This window comes from Thermobia domestica, chromosome 10, assembly GCF_964235325.1.
Source record: "Thermobia domestica chromosome 10, izTheDome1.hap1.1, whole genome shotgun sequence".
Classification (NCBI taxonomy): domain Eukaryota; kingdom Metazoa; phylum Arthropoda; class Insecta; order Zygentoma; family Lepismatidae; genus Thermobia; species Thermobia domestica.
In genome coordinates this window covers 138,576,810-138,598,483 of record NC_137463.1, presented here as the reverse complement: position 1 = coordinate 138,598,483, position 21,674 = coordinate 138,576,810, and the positions used below count along the sequence as shown (strand labels likewise).

The 21,674-nt window shown below is 36.5% G+C and overlaps 1 protein-coding gene across 5 annotated transcripts in view; it reads right to left on the bottom strand.

Moving 5' to 3' along the window:
- The window catches only part of fidipidine (coiled-coil domain-containing protein 93), a 327,823-nt gene extending 319,614 nt beyond the window's left edge, over positions 1–8,209 (bottom strand). For 2 of the 5 annotated variants that reach the window (XM_081728605.1, XM_081728609.1), the window contains exons 1-2: positions 8,036–8,209; positions 1,026–1,139 (exon numbers count right to left, since the gene is read on the bottom strand). In XM_081728605.1, the coding sequence (XP_081584731.1) occupies positions 1,026–1,139; positions 8,036–8,062 (141 nt within the window). In that variant the 5' untranslated portion in view covers positions 8,063–8,209. Of the gene's footprint in view, positions 1–1,025; positions 1,140–2,157; positions 3,740–8,035 lie in introns of those variants that run through there. The other 3 variants (XM_081728608.1, XM_081728606.1, XM_081728607.1) reach the window with 2 other exon arrangements.
- Positions 8,210–21,674: the final 13,465 nt, after the last annotated feature.

The window sequence follows — 21,674 nt, the reverse complement described above, 5'->3', positions numbered from 1 at the left end:
CGTGAATTTCTTGTGAGAGTCTGCGGCTACTGACTTTTTTCTGGAACCATGATCCGATTTGGGAAATTCTTTGTTTATACCCGCATGTTCTCTTCACGAGAAAATTGAGAAGATACCTTCGTATGACAAATTGCTGCAGATAAATATACTACACAACTTATTTATTGCTACTATAGGATTTTCTTAATTTGTATTTTTCATTCAAATATACCAGCGCTCTATCGACGCCTATCACATCTGAGATGATATATTTTAAACATAATAACTACGTATGTCCTGAAATGGTTATATAAATATATATACGACTGATTTTAATATAATTATTTTATATAATTATTCATGCATCGAGGAAAATTGAATTACATACCAAAAATTTTGAGCCAATCGGGAATCGAACTCACGACCTTAAGATTTGAAGTCTCGCGGTTTGCCACTGTGCGAACTTGACAACTTTGACTTAGCTCCTAACGAAATATAACTGAATTTCCAAGATAATGACATTCATAGCCGTTGCAAGTGCTGCTACTTTTTCTTCTTTGTCTTTTTTATTTTACTATGAATGCGAAGAATTATGTTCGCTATCTTTTCTTTCATTGGAAATGTTCTTTTACGTATGAAAATCTAAATGACAAAACCAGCATGTGCTGAATGAACAGTTTCGAAATATTGTACCATTAAGTATTTCAACTCTTTACACATCTGGTTGTCAAAACTTTTTTTTTTTTTTTTTTTTTTTTTCGTGAGTGAAGTTAAGTCTTTTATACTGTATATCAATTCTGCAATATGTCTTTTGAAGCAGTACTGTTTTACGTTTATCAGGGACGAAGGAAAGGAGAAAAAAAAGACTGTTTTCGAAGAATTTTCATTTTCTTTTCTCTCTTCGCATGGGTGTGTATGGCTTTATCCCCTTTCCAAAACTGTAAGAACACTTTTGTCCAGAAATTCACTTTCAGTTTTATAATACAAGAATTTTTCTCAACAAAATTTCTTCAAAATGCCAACTTAGAAATTATAATTTGACTCACCTTATCGAACGAAGAGAGTCCTTTAATACGAGCTCTAAAATATCCAGCTGCTAATAATAGGTCAACGATTTCTTGAAGCTTTACTCTTTGTTCTTCATCTTCTCGCACTTCAATCTACAGAAAAACAAAATCAAACAAATGATTTCCTGTATAGATGCTATACTACAATGAATATTGCACACAATAACTGCAAATATAAATTGACTATAGCATTTCTAAGGAAACATAATGTGAAAGGGAAGGTATGTGGAACATTATTATAAAATAAACTGTAAATCTAACCTTTGTCCCTTTTTCTTTAATCACAGTGATATAATTTGAATGAATTTTTGCTGTTCTCTTCCTGGGTCACGATGTTCATTGAAAAACTATTTTCAACTATTGTAACCATTTACTCTGTAGGAAGGAAATGTTAAGCGAACACTTAACTTAATCGAGAGCGGAAAGAAAGGTAAATTAATACGAAAACATTTCCGAACTGAATACACAGAAAATGGTTTAATGTACAGATTAATGAACTAAAAATCAAAAAGACAATTGAAGCGACATACTTAAAAAAAAGAAAGAAAAATGTAAGAGAGATTTTATATATCATCTATAATTCTGTCTGGAATTCAAGCATATAATTGTCTTATCAAGTTTCTTCTACAGATAATTAAAATTAATTATCTTCAAATTAATATCGTTGCACATAGAAACAAAAGAGTTCAATCTCCTCCATATACTGCTAACTTCCTAAATTTTGCTTAAGAAAAAAAATTGTCACAACTCCTTTCCGCGTTTATTAAATATAATGAAAGAAGTTTCTTGATTTTTAAAAGGATATATATATATATGACTTTCTCATACGAGGTTGGTAGACTTGTGGTCACAAAGAACTTAGACTGCTATTCAGACACTAAATCTGAAATATTTAACCTAGATGATGATAAAAAATGATGAATGTAATGATGGAATGAAGTGAGAGAACCTTGAGAAAACCCACGAACACGGTGTTTGTGTACTTCGAATAGAAACAGGTACAACTTGTGTAACAATACTTACAGTAAACATGTATTAATACTCGGTAACCAAAGTTTTTGCCGGTCTAGAGCAGTGATAAATAAAGAGCAATACAGTGGACGATACGTACCTTCAGGTTTCGAAGTAATCTCTGTCAGCATCCAACACCTTTTGAAACGTTCCTGAGCTGCACAACACCTGGGGATGAAAGTCGGTGGTCGTGAATGCAAAGAAGTCTGTAAGTGCCTTCCGCAGGTCTCCCTCGTTTGCGAAGGCTCTCCCACGGAGGTGGTTGCCGAGAGAATAAAACAGGTGATAATCTGTTGGCACAAGGTCCGGTGAATATGGTACGTGGCAGTGTCTTCCAGCGAAGTTGCTGAAAGTTCTCCTGGGTCCTCTTTGCCAAATGTGGCTTGGCATCGTCTTGCAGGAATTCGTACACTTCTGCAATTCACCAATGCCAGCTCCTTCTGCTAAAATGCACAATGGTCTGATCAGGTGGGAGGAGCTCGTAATGCACCTCTTACCGACAATTCCACCATATAAAGAGCATAACCTTTCGTGAGTGCAGAAGTGGTCTGAGATGGGAGGAACAGGGCTACGTGACACGTGGTGACAACCAATATTTGGTACGTTTGGGAGTGTTATAGAGGACCCACTTACGTCACCAGTAAGCAAACGATAAAAGATGGATGTGTTCAGATACCGAGTGAGCAAGAACAAACAGATTGTCACTCGTTATTCTTTGTTGGTTGCCGACAATGTGTGGAATACCAACTTGCTTACCTTGTATGACTTCCCTATCCCATGCAGGCGCCGTATGTTTAAGCGGAAATATGGAACCTTTCTGCGAGTTCATCACATGTTAGACCACTGTCCTCCTCGACGGCTGCTTTCAGGGCCTTGTAATTCAACATATGTGGTCGTCCACTAGAGGTTCATCCGAAAGTTTCACATCTTCCGAACGAAATTTCGGGAACCAATGCCTGGTGGTGCGTTCGTTCATGGCATTCTCCTCAAATGCCTAGTATATGAGACGACTTGATGCGGTAGCTGATCAGCCCATTTAAGTCATATGACGAACACACGCGAACAAGCTGCTTCGATATTTTCATTTCTCTTCAACAATGGACGAGGTATGACTACTATTTGTGCGCAACGTGCATGTATTATTGAAAGTCAGACTAACTACCGATCGCTTGGCAGACATGCGTGTCATTTCGTTTCCTCGCTGTGAGCGTGTGATTAATGGGACGTCAAAAACGACAAGAACTTTTCTGGTTACCGTGCAATAATTGTACTCATGGGTGCCACTATCTCTAAACCTTAATTTCAATTTGATCAAAATCAGGCATTCTTTTACTCACACGCCAAATAAAGCTATTATAACGAAATAGTGTGGAGAAGAGGATTGAAAATTATATTTACAAATGCTATTAATATTACTGATGTTTTATATAAACGGACAGCACAAATACTGATCCGAACAGGCACACACTCCTTTTGTAACTTTGTGTACAGTTACAACTAATACATGATATTTTATGTATCCTTACATGAAACTTTCAGTGCCAAGTGGTTTTCTGCTATCAAACAATACACCAACATTAGCCAAGAAACACACCTCCTGTAGGCACTAATTTCAACCTATAAGAGTAGCGGAGGAAGTCTTAAGAAAAATCTGTTGGGTCCAAGAAATAAAATTTATTGATCAACTTTGTCCCAACCACTGTTCCTCTTCACTGCATTAGGTGAGAAATTCCCATGAAAGACCAGTAGGAGAGACATGAAAAAGAGGAAAGGAGCAATAATTTTTTCAGGTTCTAAGCAGATGAAGTGTTATAAGACCCTATCAACACCTCATTCATCAAATTCCAAGAAACTATTTAGGTTCTACATAGGAGTAAGCAATACAGAATTTAGCATGCATATAGATCTTATTTTTAAATTTCGCCGCAGAGGTGGAAGAAAAGGGCACAAAAGTTATGAAACTTTCTATCCAACATTATAAAATTCTTAAATCTTTAAGATTACTTCGGATGTTTCGACAATCCTGACACCAGACATTCAGTTATTGTATTTCTTAAATATTCATTTAATCTGATCGCATTTTTAAAAGGTAATATACGAATTATTACACGAAAAATTTACCCCAAACACTACACTAAGAACAGCAAGTACAATCACTTTTTTTTTCTTTTTTTTTTTTTTTTTAAAGAACATTCCAAACAATTTTTCTGAAATGACTAGCTGTTGCACAACGGTTCTTCATGGAAAAATGAAAAACCATTGTAAGTTAGCAATATTGAGAATCGGACGAATGGCAGTTGATTCTTCCATAAGAAAATAGTTCACAACAGATGCAATATATTCTGGTAATTAATGTATTGTTACAGCATAGTAAGAACATTTCAGATCTAACTAAAAGCATGTCTCTATATGGGATCGAAATCCTGAGCCAAAATCAAAATTCTAAAAAAGAAAGAAAGAAAGAAAGAAAGAAAAAAAAAACAGTTATAACCAATGACAAAATTCGCGGAACGTGCAGCATAGTTCAAAGATGTTCCCCCAAGGAAGCAAGCAGGTTATCTGCTGCTCCGAGATATCCTGCTAAACAATAACAAGGCAAACCCCGTAAGTGCAGGAGAAAAGCAACTACTTATCAAGCAGTTTCAATATTGTTTATTCCTTGAAGAAAGACCTTAAATAGCTAATTTTCATGTTCTCATAGAATAGAATGTGTACATTATTTAATTACATAGTTCCGTATGACCGAAGTTACTATTTGTATGTTTACACGTTATACAATTTGAGGAAGCATATCGAAAAGTTAAATGAAACTTAAGGGGAAGAAATGCCATCTGTTTTCATGGATTTGTGCAATGATTTAGGTAACAGACGAAAAAGAAATAATTTCCCAAACGGATAAGTAAATACAGGTGTACTTGCTGTTACATTACAGCGTCACCACTATATCTTTCAGTTGATAATACTGACTTATTGCGATTTCATCTATAATTTGAATATATATATATATATATATTTGATAGCTCTCACAAGGAACCCCTTGACTGCGAGGTCGCAAACGGTGAATGATGTTTACGGCATCCTATGCCTCACATATTGTCTGCCCTGCAACCACAAAATTGGCTGCCAATCACAACAGGGGGCGGGACTCGAGGTATCCAATGGTGAGTACAGCATAAGGCTATGAAGTGTAGTAGAACTGCTTAGTCGACACGTAACTCACAACAGTGCTACAGTGCTAGTGGTGTTGATATACAGCAGAGCAATGGCAACCATAAACAAAGTAAATATTGCATTATATCTACAAGAGATGCTGAAGCTGACCCAAGGAATTTCGAAGAGTGAGAAAGAAGTGGCAGATGAAATATTTGCTTTCTGCAAGATAAGTCAGTGGAATCTGTGGTGTCATATACTCTCGACTGTGCAGACAATGTACATGAAGAGTACAATGATGGGGACACATGCTTAAGTGAAAGTGATACTGAAACAGGTTTTAAGCCATGTACTTCATCATCCTTGTTGAACAGCAAGCCACACATTCCATCTCCAGTGAAACGTAGTAAAGGACAACGTTGTCCAAGGAGCGGGTACAAAATATGGATGATATTATCCGCCGCAGAGTAGAAAACAAATTTAGAGTAACTTCGCAGCAATATGACCAGTAGTGCATAAGAAAAGCTACGGATATTCAAGGGAGGACAAGGTGCACTTGTTAGAAAAACTGTTATTTGCGCGTTTCGAGGATGCTCGATACAATTTACAGGATTTGCATGATAGTGACTTACTACGTTGTGGACACAAAATTACGCGAGACATAGGTTAAAGTGATTTCAAGGGAAGTAGTGGATGGTTGCATAACTTCAAACAGTGATACAGAATTGGAAGACTAAGATAACGAAATTTCAAACAGATAAATAAATAAAATAATTAAAAAAAAAAAATCGTCAACTGGACGATGCACAGCAAACTGCGGAATCGGCTTGACAATTTGTAGATAAGATAAACAAACTTATCCCATCGTTCAATAAGGAATTTGTTTTCAACTCCGAATACCTGCGGCACTTCCGCAACAATTTTTATAGAGGTAGTTAATGAGTACGTCAAATTATATGCCCGTAGCCAAACTCCCTTTATAAAAAATCGTTGTGTAGTACCTTAGGATTCTTAAACATGGATTTTTAGATAGGACACTTACTGGTTCTTGACCCGATAACGGTAGGTCCCTAGTAAGTTCATCTTCTCGTTTTCGGCACCCTATAACTAAGGAAGCATTTGTGCACCCAGGTTGGTCTATACTTTTTGTCTTATCTTGGTGTCACGAATCACCTCCTAAACGTTGTCGGTGTTGAAACCCCTGTATATACAAGATATTCCTTTCCATCATATATCTCCTGTAGAGCTCCCTTAATTTGCAAATGAGCATTGAGGACCCTCCCTGACATGTTAGCCCTATCAGGAGTCATAATGCGTAGGGAGCTCGAAAACCCTTTTTCAACATCAGCTGAGCCATGTGAAAGTGAGAGGGCTAAAATCCTGACTTATTTTAAAAAATCCTGACTTTTCTGACCAATCTGCATCCCTGCCATTACTCGAGCAGACGATTCTACCAAATTTTGACACATTTCAGGTTAAGTTGTAGCTTTGTACTTCATGTAGCAGAGCACGCACTAAATGAGGAGCTCCACTACTACTTGTGGAGTGACATCAGGAGGTCTTAGTATAAATACAGTGTGGACGTATGGCATAAAAACTGCAATGCATAAAACACGAATAAACTTGTGCTACGTGGCCACTAAAAACACGAATGTCATCTTTTCGAGTTAAGGAAGGAACAAAGCAGGTGGGCCCGATCGGTAGCGAGGGAGTGCGCCCGTAAGGAGCAGGCGCGTGAGCGACGGGGAGTATCAATATACGGATAAACGAGTAATGTGGAAATGGATATTTACACATACAATACTTTCACTACCACACAATAATCATTTCAATATGCTGTGCACTTTCATTCTTTCATGAAAGATGTTTCACATCATATCTATAAATTTTATATTTGGTAGAGTGAACCCGGGAAATATTGTGGTCCCCATAATTAGTATTTACCCCGGGTATGCTTACGCGTCCGGCCATAATAATAATAATAATAATGATAATAATAAAACTACTATGCAAAATACACTAACCAGTCAGGACTGGAGTGGGACCCGTGTGTCCGTACGAAGCAGGCGAGTCAGGGACGGCAAGGTTCTAGATTACTGGTTCCCCTTCCCATTGAGCAGTAATAAAGACAGAAAACAACGTGCCCTGCGGGGCTCTAACCCGCCTTCACTCGCTGACGCTCGCTCGGCAATACTGTATAAGTTAAATGCATAAACTTTAGTACAGAAAGCAACCTACCAGCTACTAATCTACATGGGAACCAGTAATCTAGAACCTTCCCGTCAGGGACGGAGGGTATGTGCACAGACATGGATACAGGCAGAAACACTAACATTGCAATAATAATAATAATAAATTTGTATACTCCAGGGTAACTCTACACTTGTAAACGTAACATACATATTCCCTACATTGTGCACAACACACCGCCGATGATAATTGATGTTACACAGTTGTCTTTCAAATACACTATCACTTCAATAATAGTATCGCACTGGTTCGGTTTGGTAAAGGTTTAGCGTCCCTTTCAGCAATGAGGCTATGAAACGTGGATCTACAGCTGCACATAGGATCCGAACTACATGAGCTCCCGACGGGAATCGAACTCGGCTCCCCCACGCCAAGGCGAGTATGCTGACAATTCTAACAATAAAATACTACTTTCTTCCATTGGGCACAAATACTCAACCAGTGGAAATTACTACTGGCAATCCTCTTTCAAGTGCACTTATTTATTTCAACAATAAAATTACTATTTTTAGGACGGTATTATGTAAATCTGCACCTGATACTATTACGAATGACAGAACTTTTATTACATAAATTACCTCGACTTCTCTCTCATCAATATTCATCCTTCAATTTAATTTTGTATCCGTCTTATATCTTCCAAATTCAAAATCTAAAACAATAAATCAACTTATCGTTAAATTAGGGAAATGGTAATAACAAAGATCGCAGCCACAGCACTATGTCTACCAGTGTTGCCAGGTCCCCAGCTCGAAAAGTCGCTACTGTACCATCAAAATTCCGCCACGTTCCGCTACCCTTACTGAAATTCCGCTATTTTCCGCTACATTATAAAATTAAACTTAAATGATAAAGAAAGAACTTTGTTAACAAAACTGCAAAAATCCACACATTAATAATAGGCCTAAATTCAAAATGGAAAGCTCTGATTTAATGCTTCACTAAATATTATGAATTAAAAAAAAAAAGAATTTCAGTCTTATTTGAATAAATCACTTACAGTCAATACTTACCATTCTTTTATTATAATGTTTTTTATTAACTTATTAACATTGTGTAACACAGGCCGGTAGTTAACCCAAAACTGTAGGGGTGGGGCGGTAGAAGTTAGAGGGAGCCCGATCCAACCATATTATACTTTATGATTATAAAATATTATAGTCCATTTGCAAGCCTACCGTGAAAATTTTAGGGGGCAGCAAAAATTTAGCGGGACCGGCCTCCTGATTACGGGCCTGGTGTAACATCAGTTGTAAACATTTTTTTCTTTTAAAATAGAAGATATGAAAGAAAAGGGATACACATGTTTCATTCGTTACTGCATACAATAACTTCTAAATACTTATGTAAGAATAATTACAATAGTCAGGCCCGGCGTTAGGTGGTGCAGAGCCCGATTGGGAACATTTTGCGGGGCCCCAGGTTTACAACTAACTTGCACCAAAATCTGTAGAACTTATATTATATATATATATATATATATATATATATATATATATATATATATATATATATATATATATATATATATATATACGAGGGTTGGGGCAAAAGTCATGGCAACTATTTTTTTTCTTGCAGATATGTGAGCGGATCACAAACTTCTATGTGTCGTGTGGAAGTTCTGCAAGCATAGTGTGTATGCAGAACAACAGATGGCTCTGTGATAGCTGGTAGTAGCACAGCGAGGCCTGTGAAATCAGTCAGTTGGTGAGTGTCGTGCGAGATGGAAGTAACCCGTGTTGAACATTGCGCTTCCATCAAAATAGCCGTTTTCCGAGGGTGAAATGCGATGGAATGTCACAGTGAATTAGTGGAAGCGCTTGGTAATAATGCCCTACCATACCAGACAGTAGCACAGTGGGTAGGAAAGTTTCAGCAAGGACTTGTGTCAATCAGTGATGAGCAATGTTCGGGACGACCTGTCAGTGTGCGGACCGACGTGGCACGTGTCGTCTTCCACCCACCGTACTCTCCTGACATATCGTCCGGTGACTTTGATCTCATTCGAAAGATTAAGGAACCACTATGTGGTAGGCGGTTTACAACACGCGAGGACATTGCTAATGCTGTGCGCGAACAGGTGACCCGATTCACACATGGTGTGGCAAATGCTGAGGCGGATGATATTCAACGCATCCCACATCGTTGGCAGCGCGTGGTGCAAGTAGCAGGGGACTACTTTGAGGGTTTCTATGCTCAGGTTTGTCATGTCAACTGTATGCGTACTGTGTTGTCATTCTTTTGCACCGTGAAGGCCATATAGCCCTGTATACTACCGTAATAAATTAGTGTGTTACGATATTTCAGTGGTATTCATTGTCCACACATGTAGTTAACACCTTGTCCTTTCGTATGTATATGTCAGATTTTCCAACCGGACTTGTATCTTCAAGACAAAAAATAGTTGCCATGACTTTTGCCCCAACCCTCGTATATATATATATAACTAACTAACTAACTCTATGGCCTATGGAACCCGGAGGTTCAGTGCCGCGTTCACAAAAGCTCTCCACTGACTTCTATCCTTAGCTGATTGCATCCAGTTTCTACTTTGTATTCCTATCTCTGCGAGATCCATCTTAATATTATCCTCCCATCTGCGCCTAGGTCTTCCTAATGGTCGTTTTCCTATGGGTCTACCAGTCAAGACTTTGAAAGCGTTTCTACTTTCTTCCATTCTAGCTACATGACCTGCCCACCTAAGCCTCCTAGACTTGACGACCCTAACAATATTGGGTAAACCGTATAAACTATGTAGTTCCTCGTTATGGAGCTTCCGCCATTCCCCATTCTCGTTCCTCTTGGGTCCGAATATTCTTCTCAGGATCCTGTTCTCAAATACTTTCAGTCTATGTTCTTCCCTCAGAGTAAGCGACCATGTTTCGCAACCATACAGAACAACAGGCATGATTATCGTTTTATATATTTTAAGCTTCAAATTCCTCGACAGAATTCGCGACAACAAGAGATTTTGAACCGAGTAGTAACACGAATTCCCTGCTTTTAGTCGACATTTAATTTCTTCGTGAATATGATTTTCGTCTGTTAACATTGATCCTAAATATTTGAAAGTATCCACTTTATCAAAAGCATTATTTAATATTTTAACGCCTCCACAATTTGCCGTATTACGGTCCCGACGTACTTCCATGTATTTAGTTTTCTCTGCATTTACTTCTAAACCCATGTCCCTGCAAGCGTTTAATAAGATCTCTGCATTTATTTCTACTGTTCTCCTATCCTCCCCTATTAAATTTACATCATCAGCATATGCCATAACCTGGTGAATGCCGTTCAACTCTAAGCCCTGGTTGCTATCTTTGATTTTCCTTATGGCGTATTCCAGCACAAAGTTAAATAATAATGGCGACAACGCATCTCCTTGTTTTAGGCCATTTTCGACGTGGAAGCTCGTGGACAAAAATTTTCCTACCCGGACTTTACTTTGGGATTCACTTAAACATATCTTAATTAATTTAATTAGCTTTCTCGGTATTCCAAGTTCTGTAAGAACGTTGTATAATGTTTCTCTCCTAACCGAGTCGTAAGCCTTTCTAAAATCAATAAATAGTTGATGTACCGGGGTATTGTATTCCCACTTCTTTTCGAGTATTTGGCGAATGGTAAATATTTGGTCGATAGTTGATCGATTTCGTCTAAATCCGCACTGATAATCTCCAATAATTTCATCCGCGTATGGGGTCAATCTTGCTAACAGAATATTTGAAAGGATTTTATAGGATGTTGACAGAAGAGAAATGCCTCGATAATTATTACAGTCAGTTTTGTCGCCTTTCTTGTGTATTGGAACAATGATTGACTCTTTCCACTCTTGTGGCAATTCTTCCTTGTTCCAGATAAGGAGAATGAGTTTGTGTATCTTGTTCCACAATTTTTCGCCTCCAGCTAAAATTAACTCAGCCGGAATTTCATCTACACCCGGAGATTTGTGTTTCTTTAATTTCTTTATAGCGGCTTCCACTTCTATTCGATTGGGTTCTGGAATATACGGTTCTGCGGTGTGTATCTCCTTTTCTCCACGCACATTAGTTTTTGGCTGCGTGTTCACCAAATCGTCAAAGAAATCTTTCCATCTATTTAAGATGCTATCCGTATCAGTGAGAACTGTTCCGTCAGATTTCTTTAATATATAAGCACGAGGTTGATAGCCTTTCTTAAAATCGTTGATCCCCTTATACATGTCCCGAATATTTTTATTTTTACTATTATCTTCAAGTTCCTTAATTTTAGCTTTCAAAAAATCCCGTTTCTTTGTTCTAAAAGTTTTGGAAGTTTCCCGCCTGATATCTGCGAAACTTTGTGTAGTTATTTCATTCGGATTTTGTAGCCACCGTAATTTTGCCTGTTTTCTCTTCTCTGCTAGTTTAATGCATTCTTGGTCGAACCATGGTTTGTTCCTACGTATTTCCGCGTGTCCCAATTTTTCTATTGCTGAACTTTTAATGCTATTTCTAATTTCAATCCAAGTATCCTCAACACTAGTGCACTCCGAGTCTTCTAAGACCGAGAATCTATTCGAGACTTCAATCTGGTATTTCTCTCTTACCTGGCTCTCTTCTAATTTCTTTAAATTAAATCTCTCCGTTTTCGGACATTGAATATTACCTTTATTCAACGATAATCTCTCCCGTATTATCGCTACTACCAGGTAGTGATCAGTGTCACAATCAGCCTCTCTAAACGACCGGACGTCAATTATGCTAGATTGTCTTCTTCTATCTACTAAAACGTGATCAATTTGATTATGTGTTTTTCCGTCTGGTGATGTCCAAGTGTATTTATGAACGTCGCGATGTGGGAATTTTGTACTCTTCACGATTAGGTTTTTGGATGTTGCAAAGTTCACGAGTCTAACACCGTTGTCATTACTTTCCTTATGCAAACTTTCGTTCCCTATAATCGGTTTGAAAATATCCTCTCGTCCTACCTTCGCATTGAAATCCCCTAATAGAATCTTCATATGGTATCGCGGGAGTTGGTCAAATATCCGTTCCACTTCTTCGTAAAAACTATCTTTTATATCGTCACCCTTATCTTCAGTTGGAGCATGTACATTTAAAACAATAATATCACACCACCGTCCCTTAAGAGTAATAAAAGAAAGTCTGTCAGTAACAAATTCAACCCGTTTAATTGCTGGTAATATTCGTTTGTGAACGAAAAACCCTGTTCCTAACTGGTGATTTTTATTTCCTTCCCCGTAAAAGAACGTAAAATTTCCGGAATTCTCAGATCCATTTCCTTCCCACCTAACTTCCTGAACTCCTACTAAGTCCATCCTGTATTTCTCTAACTCACTCGTTACAGATTTTAACGCGCCTGCCCTATAAAGACTTCTAATATTCCATGTTCCAAATCTCATGTCCATTTTCTTTTGCTGATGTCGTGCCAAGTTATCAGTCCTTGTCCGAGGCTTTTGTGAATGTTTCTGAACAAGTACCTTTTTTTACAGGATGAGGGTGTTAGCCTTACCCAAACCCCCAAGCTGGAGGACCACTCCTAGTCGTCTGTCCGCGACTGCTTATTCAGTATATTCGCAGCTAACCTCTATATCTAGAGGCCTTCTCCTCGATCCGCAACCTGAGGACGCGCCATGCCGTGGTGACAGGAACCCACGTTACACGGATATATATATATATATATATATATATATATATATATATATATATATATATATATATTGCGCTTTCCCTGCTGGTCTAGTGGTTATACCCATTTCCAACGTTTCTCCATCTCCAAAATGAGCTCACCCTATTCGTTGCATATAGCAACTAATTTTTCAGAGATATAACTCTAATGGAAATGTAGGCAAAGAAATAATTTTAAAATATATATTTCATCCTTGTGCCTTGCAATTTTTAAAGAAGGTTCTGTACCAGTATTTCATAGGTTTCTTCTCTTACAAGTAAACCTATCGATGTCGAAATCTACTTTCTTGACCAAACTTGGCAGAGAAGTGTGCAATATCAAGAAAAGAGCATAAGCAAAATTTAAAATGCTTCCATCCATAAAGACGGCCACAGTTGCCAACAACCTGATTGATCAGAATAAGTCATTACAATTTGTTTCAAGTTTGAGAATTTCATTTTATTTGTAAAGCGGGTAAAGGGATAGTAGCCATATTCCAATATGTAAACATTCCAATCGACGGGATACCATTGTTATAACAATAGGAAACCCTTTGTAATCGTAACATAGGCTCATTGTGTAACACTGTCACGTAATTTCATCATTGTGTCATTAAAAGAAAGAAGAAACTGTCACTTGAAAGTGAGATATAGATGTGTGAGAATACTTTAACTGTTGGAAGCCAGAAAAGAGTGTTTTAAACATGTCAAATAACTTAGTTTCAAAATGTAAGCTAAGAGTTAAAAGAGGTCTAGAACCCTTTGATGGGGGAGTAAAGAAAGGAACATAGATAGTTGCTTGTATGTGTGTATGTGTGTGTTGCAGGGTGTTGGAGGGGCGAAGTGTGCTGTACTTGGAGTAAATGAAATTCTTTTAAATCGGGCTGAGACTTGCACCCTACGGAGAAATAGTACTTATTATTGTAAAGGACAGAGATTTTAAGAAACAGATAGTTAAATGTTACGTGTCACTTTGTAAAAAGTTAATGTATTGCCACATACTGAGGGACGGGACATAAGATTGCAGGGGAACTGTGTTCTTGTTTTGTGAGCAAAGGGTGGCATTTTAATTGGCGTGCGACTTGTTAGGCAATAGTTAAGGACCTTGCCACATAGTGGTAGAGAAACATTGGCCCTTCTTACCTGAGTTTCAAACGGGAAAAAGAGTGAATGAATTGTGTACGTAATACAACTTTCCCTTTTTGCTTTTGGAAGAAGTCTTCAAACAAGATTTCTTTAAGGTATTTTATGCATAAATGATTTTATCCTTTTAAAAACTAGATTATTGAATTAATTATTTATGAATATTAATGAGATGGTAATGAATATTAATGAGGTGGTAAAGAAAGGGTTACAAAGAATGATTTTTTGTGTTTTTCGTATATTTAGAGGCATATTGCGGATATATGTAATATAGAGCACTACATATTGTACATAAATGTATGAGATAATGTGGGAGGAATGGGCGCAACTCTAAGAAACGTATTTTATGTATTGATATTGTATTTTCAGTAGCTGATATGGGATTTTAGCATAGAATATCATCTTTTGGATACTGTATGGGTCTAATGGTGTACGAAGCTTAGACGAATGACAAATTACATGTATATATGATTAGTTTGTAAGTGGGTACATGTATGTGTAGCTGATATGTGATTTTAGCATAGAATATCATCGTTTGGATACTGTATGGGTCTAATGGTGTACGAAGCTTAGACGAATGACAAATTACATGTATATATGAATAGTTTGTAAGTGGGTACATGTATGTATGTATGTATATTGGTTTTTGATATCGGGACAGGAATATATGTATCATATTGTAGACATATTATCTTTCGTTTGCATGTAAGTGTTTTAAGCATGTGTTGTTGGGTTGCGTAGCTTTAGGGGCTATACTAGGCTGGGTAGCTTGTACCTCTTGGTTGTATTGTATTAATATTGGATTGTAGCCTTATTTTATCGTATTGTAGAGATGTATATTTTGTTGTGGTGATATGCTAGGTGAATGCAAACACATGAACTGATTGTATTATATTAATATTGGATTATATTAGTAGATTGGTTACCTAACTACGAGCGCACTTTCCCCTCCACCCCTGACTACCAAAAATTACAAACCCGCCACTGACCACTGAACTTAAATAAAGAAGGTGAGAGCAAAGTAGATTAGATATTGTACACTGCGCATATGCTTTTATGACATTTAAAACCATAAAAACTTACATCTAAAACTTATAACTTATAGTGCTGTTTTTGATTGGAAAAATAGTTTTTGTTTGATCGAAATCGGTTCACAAATGGCTGAATGATGATAAGTTAAAGTTAAGTATGTTGATTCGCTGGCTACATCAGACGCGCATACATATATTCAGCTTACAAAACCAGTTTTAGTTCAGAGAAGCAGAGTTTTACAGTCTCTCGCTTTCCCTTCTCCTCACGCTAACATACATATATACACATTAGCCGCTCTTCCTTCAACAGTACTTTTAGCTAGCAGCGGACGGGGAGCGCTGTACCGATGACGTCGTATAATACCTGTTAGACAACGTCATATATACATATTTAACCACTCTTTTTGTCTTCACCAGAGGGAGCTGTACTGATGACGTTGTATAATAGCTGTTAGACTGCGTCACTGAATCCACAAAAAATATCTCTCGAGTCTTTTTCTCTCCTTCCTTCCCATCAACACTCAGTGATAAACTACATGATATGAGACACCATCTATTGAGTAGGTGAGTAACTTCTTGATCATAGCTAAAACATTAAAGTTCAAAAAAAGAAAAAAGTCAGTGTCTGCAACTCAATACATTTTTTCGGAACTTTCCAGGATTTTAATTTTTCAAGATATCGCTTTAAAACATATCGGGATGTATTCACCCCATTACTAATAAATATGATAATTGTTAAAAGTGAGTTGGCAACACTTGCAGTTCCACCCCCAAATAACGTTATTATTTAATACCTCGGCCCCTAATTAACCGATTTTCAAAATTCAAACGACATTCGACAGAAAAATAAATTTGCCATCTTCCGAATGTATTGTGGGTTGCATACCTCTAAGGACACTATTCCGAATTTGTTATATCTCCGTTGTTTATTAACCGATTTTCAAAATTCAAACGACATTCGATAGAGAAATACATTTACCATCTTCTGAATGTATTGTGGGTTGCATACCTCTAAGGACACTATTTCGAATTTGTTATATCTTCGTTGTTTATTAACCGTTTTTCAAAATTCAAACTGCAATCAATAGACAAATAAATTTTCTATCTATCGAATGTCTTATAAGTTGCATAACTCTAAGGATATAATTACAAAAAACTCAAATAAATCTCTTATTTATACATGTATCTTTAAAATTCGAATGACGTTCAAAAGTACTGCTTCTCCTTATGCATTTTGTATGTTTAAAGATCTCAGTTTTATGGCTTTATCACCATAAAACACTTAGAACATACTTAAAATTACAAGTTCGGATACTGATAATGGAATCTTCTGTTAACCTCGTTCTCTATAGGAAACAATGACTTCTTAAACTCTGTCCACTGATCGTAATTCAAGCTGAATAGACAGCCGTTAATATCAAAAACCACTTGAACTTCAGTTTGCACATTTTTCACAATTACATTGAAATTATTAGTAAGAATGAACTTTTTTGAGGGTCCATTTTCTAACCACTCCATTTTTTGGTTCTGACAACATATTTTTGTTCATTTTCGTTTATTTTTTAGATTTACATACAGAACTCAACAGTTGGATAGTTTTCTTTTAGACCACTGTATTTGATTTTTATTCCATCTTTAACGATCTCATCAATCATTTTATCTGTTAAGTGTTTTGTAAATCTAGGTGGAAGAAAAAACTTGGATTCCTCACACTCGACCAAAATGCTCTTTCCAAACTTAGTTTTAATCTTTTCCATTTTCACAATCTTATATTCTGTATTTAATTCTAATTCTCTTAATCCAACAACTTGTTTCTGTTCAAGACTTCCAAGCTTGTTTAAAAATCAACGTGTTTTGCCATCGTACTTATTATATAGAAAATCAACGGTCACTCTTCAATTTTTATCTTCACCAAAAAATATTTAATCATTTTCGTCAATTTCGTTTGATGGAAAAACTTCCATAAAACAATCGTTAATGAAAACAGTTTGAGGATGCAAGGGTATCTTGTCGATACCCTTTAAAGTCGCTTATGGCTAACTGATAAAGGGTCAGTGATACTGGCTCTTAGATCCTTGAATTGTTTTTGATATTTTGTTAACTATCTAAAACTCTTCTACTACTTTCTCATTCTTAAGATCATATGTAAAGTTCTTTCGCCCAATTAAAATCGCATAACATATAGTATCAGCAGCCAAAGCTTCTGCAAAGTCTACAACAATCTTTATGTTTGTTCTCTCATTTACCGATACATTCTTCCTCTTACTACAATTAATCACATACATTGGTCTGTTATCTATAAACTCTAGGGTCATAGTACATTTCGGTGTTGCCACATGTTATTCTCTTAAATGCAGTATAATCTTCGTACATCTTGAAATATTCCTTGTTAGCAATATCTAAGTTTCTTGATTCTTTTGGAAATACCTCATTCCTCCCATTCTTAAGATAGATATTCTTTACCTTACAATGATTAACTTACTTGCATCTGCTGTTTGTTTGCCACTTCTATCAGTTTGGAACATTACAACTACGAAATCAGGCATATCAAATTGTTTAGAATTAAATTGAGTAGTAACATCAAACTCCAAGAAAGAACCTGCAACAGCCTTTTGAACACATTGATAAGTATGGAATGAAAACATGATTTTTGGTTCTTTAAGAATATTCAACTTTAACTTGTTTTCAAAATTAGATTCGTATTCAACAATAGGCATTCTTATCTCCATACTTTTTATTGTTATTTTTCAATCATGAGGAGCTGCTCCCGATCCAGTCCATTTGTACAAAACATCGTTATTGTTGTTAGCTTTTGTAAATGTTATTCTCAATCCGCCTTTCCACATGACCTCTTTATAATCACTTAAGAAGCCTGGAATTAATCTTAATGGGTACAAAACACTAAAGTCCTTTCTTAGACCAAGTTTATCATCTGTTTCAAATCCTGCTTGTTTTAGATATTTAACTTCTTGTTTGGAAATCTTTAATGTTCCGACAGCTGTAGATGTTATTCCTGGTAGTTCGATCTTATCTATAACAACTCCATGCTTTCTAACCTCAATTTGAGAAAAGAAGAATGGGAAGAAGTTATCTACAAGTTTTATAGTATCATTTGCGCCAAATGTTCCTCCAGCTGATGCACCAACAACTTCAAAAGTCATATAACAATCTGCTTTGTGTGGATGTACGAACCCATCACCCACGTCGAAATCAAACTCAATATCTTTGTTAGCTTCATTCAAATTATTAAATGTTCTTGTGTTAGCTTTAAAACTCTGTAACTCGTAACTCTCAACACTATCCATTTATTATAAAGAAAATCTTGAAACAGCGCTTTTATGGTGAACACCATCAAGTTTTGGGGATGTCTTTGTTAAAGTTAGTTGCTTTATGGCGCTTACCATCAAGCTTTGTGTATAAGTGTAATGGATCAAAAATCTTCTCGTAAACCAACAAACATACTGACAATCTTTTCATCGACGTCATCTTCATCGCTATATGCTTCAAGGTGTGAACCGTACCATTTGATTGTCTTTGACTCCTTTAGTCTGTTGTACAAGTTGATTGAGTTGGGGTCGTCGGTGTTTAGAATGACTTTGAGATGTGGGTACTTTGTTTTGAGCTGTTTAAGTCTTGAGTTAACGTTGCATTGTTGAATCCTACCAACCCAATAAGAATAAGACTCGTAAACAATTTTCTTTTCTCTAGTTTCTTCATCATAAGGGTCAAGTATCAGTTCTAGTTGTTCTTCAGTTAGATTATTTTTGATTACGACGAGTCTATGGATCTTACCTGGGTCTTCTGTGTATGGCGCTGCAATGAGTTTGAGTGATGCGACTTGAGTAGTTAGGTCTTTGTTTTGTGATTCTAGTTGGGCAACTCGCTCTTCATATCTAGTGTTTGCTTCTTGTAGGCGGTTTGTATGTCCTTGGTAGTGTCGTACGAAATGGTTGGCTATGTAACTGTTGACGATCTTAGAAACCTTGAAGGCAAACTCGTCTGAAACCCAAGATGCAATGTGATCTATGAGGTCTGGGTGGTAGTATGTGCCTGAAATAAGTTTGTCTTCCGTTGTTTTGTTTTGTGTTTGTATAGCTGTATAAATATTGGCATTGTCGGAAAGTCGACCGAGGAAAAATTTACCAAACACCTTAATCATTCTCTTACTTCGTTTAATTTCTTGCCAATGTTTTAGTTCCTTTCCACCGTCCTTACAAAGCTTAGTTGCGTTGATGAATCCATTGCGGTAGTCATCGCTCTTAATCATGATAACGACAAAGTCGCCGTAAAGAGCCTTGTGGAACTCTATGCCGTCCTTTGACTTGATGAATTGAAACGCTGTGTTTGTGATGTCTATGGCTGTGATGTCTTTAATAAGTGAGTCCATTGTGACATATTGGTTTTTGGTTTTAAGTTTGTTGTTGTGTTCATTTTTGTGGCTTCATGGCTTTAACCATCAAGCTTTAGACTAAGTGTAAAAACAACACTTTTATGGGGCGTATCCATAAAAGAATCATACATAATAAACATAAAAACTTATAATCCCCATCCCAACTTAACCTTAGCATTCATAGCAGTACCAACCCCAAAAGCAGCTAATCGTTCACCAATTGGCGCATCACTACTAAATGCTCTTTTCCATGCTTTAGTTTCTAGTTCCTTATCTGCAATATGTCTCGACTCTGTATCTTTATTGTCTCTGTAGTATATATCGTGTTCTTTACAGGCCTCATCTAATGGGTTAATACCTTCATCACCTCTCTCTAACCTTTCTTGAAGCTTAGTCCCAGGCCCGCAAAATCTAAAACCTGGAATATGTAATTCAAATGGGAGTTTTTAAATCAAATCATTTACTAATCCTTTTCCAAGCTTCTCATCATTCCAGAATCGTGGTGGTAACGTATTTAAGATCTTAATCAAATAACCTATGCCTTTTGGATCATTAGGAACGAATTGTGAAAGCTTATTATTAATCATACTCACTATACCTACTTTCTCATTGTAAAAGTTATGATTACCAGCCCTTTCTTCTCCATCTATAATTATTAACCGATCAATTAACTTTCTCACATCATCCATCCATATATATTCTTTAGGTATCTTTGTATATTGTTTAATTCCTTCACCAGTCCTTTTAGGTGTCGTGTTCTTTTTAGGAGTTGGGGGTAAAGTTGGTTTAATATAATTATCCCAAATAGGCTTAATAATATTAATGTACTTGGAACCTCTACTAGATGCTACCTTTTTATCTCGATTATATTTTTGGAAGGCAGCATCTGAGTCTATTATTATTTCCTTGTACTGTTCAAAATCGTTATCGTCATAATCTTCGATGGTTTTACTAGTATTCGTCGTTAACAATTCCCATAGACTTTCTGTTCCTTTATAAGTTTTACCATTAATTATCAAATCATCACCATTCACTTTAACTTCCAAATTTCCTATCTTGTTTATTATTTTTCCATCTTCTTCTACAGTTCTTATTCCAAACACACTATCATTTCTTTTACTATAATATTTCGTTGCAATCTTACCAAATGACTGTGCTGTTGTTAAAGGTTCTACTCCTTCTACTTTGTCTTTAATTTGTTTCCTCATTTGTTTTATTTCTCCCGTTATAGGCGTATCACTACTACTTGGAGAACTATCATAAGTTATCTTTTTAGGTGTTTCTAGTAGACTGGGATCTATTGAAGCCGTCTTATGTGCAACTGGAACAAGTTCAGTTATTAGATTTTTATTTTGTTCTGCTACTTCTTTGATCTCACTCCCTAAGTTTTGAATAGCATCAATTACAGGTTGCTCTTGTGTCTTAAATTTATTGTATATACCTGCTCTTTCTTTCTTCCAAGATTTGAAGCCCTTTATCAAGAACTCCTTTAACTTGATATTCTTATTAATTTCTTTCTCATCCATTTATTATATAGAAAACGAACAAACGTCAATAAACGTGAAAATATAGGCCAGACTCGTTGATGAAGATTGTTTTAACATCTACACAACGGCGTCGATTTTCCCGACGTCTGTAAAGGAAAACGGGAAAAACGTCAAAAAACGTGAAAAACGTCAATAAACGTGAAAAACGTCAAACGTTAAAACGTCAAACATCAAAAAACATCAAACGTTTATAAAGTGTTTTATCTTGTTCCTATACTTACCATTGTTTACCTTCCTTGTCATATCAATTACTATAAAACCATAATCTTCTTGCCAACATTTTGAACACATCTCTTTAAACTTATCATAAGACATATCTCCCCCAACAAACTCATTATACACATGTTGAAGATTAGTATCATCTTGTCTGAATATGCATAGGGAGTTAACGTTATCCCTTATAAGCTGTTTAGGTACTTTTGAATATGTTTGTGCAAGATAGAAACAGTCTAAAT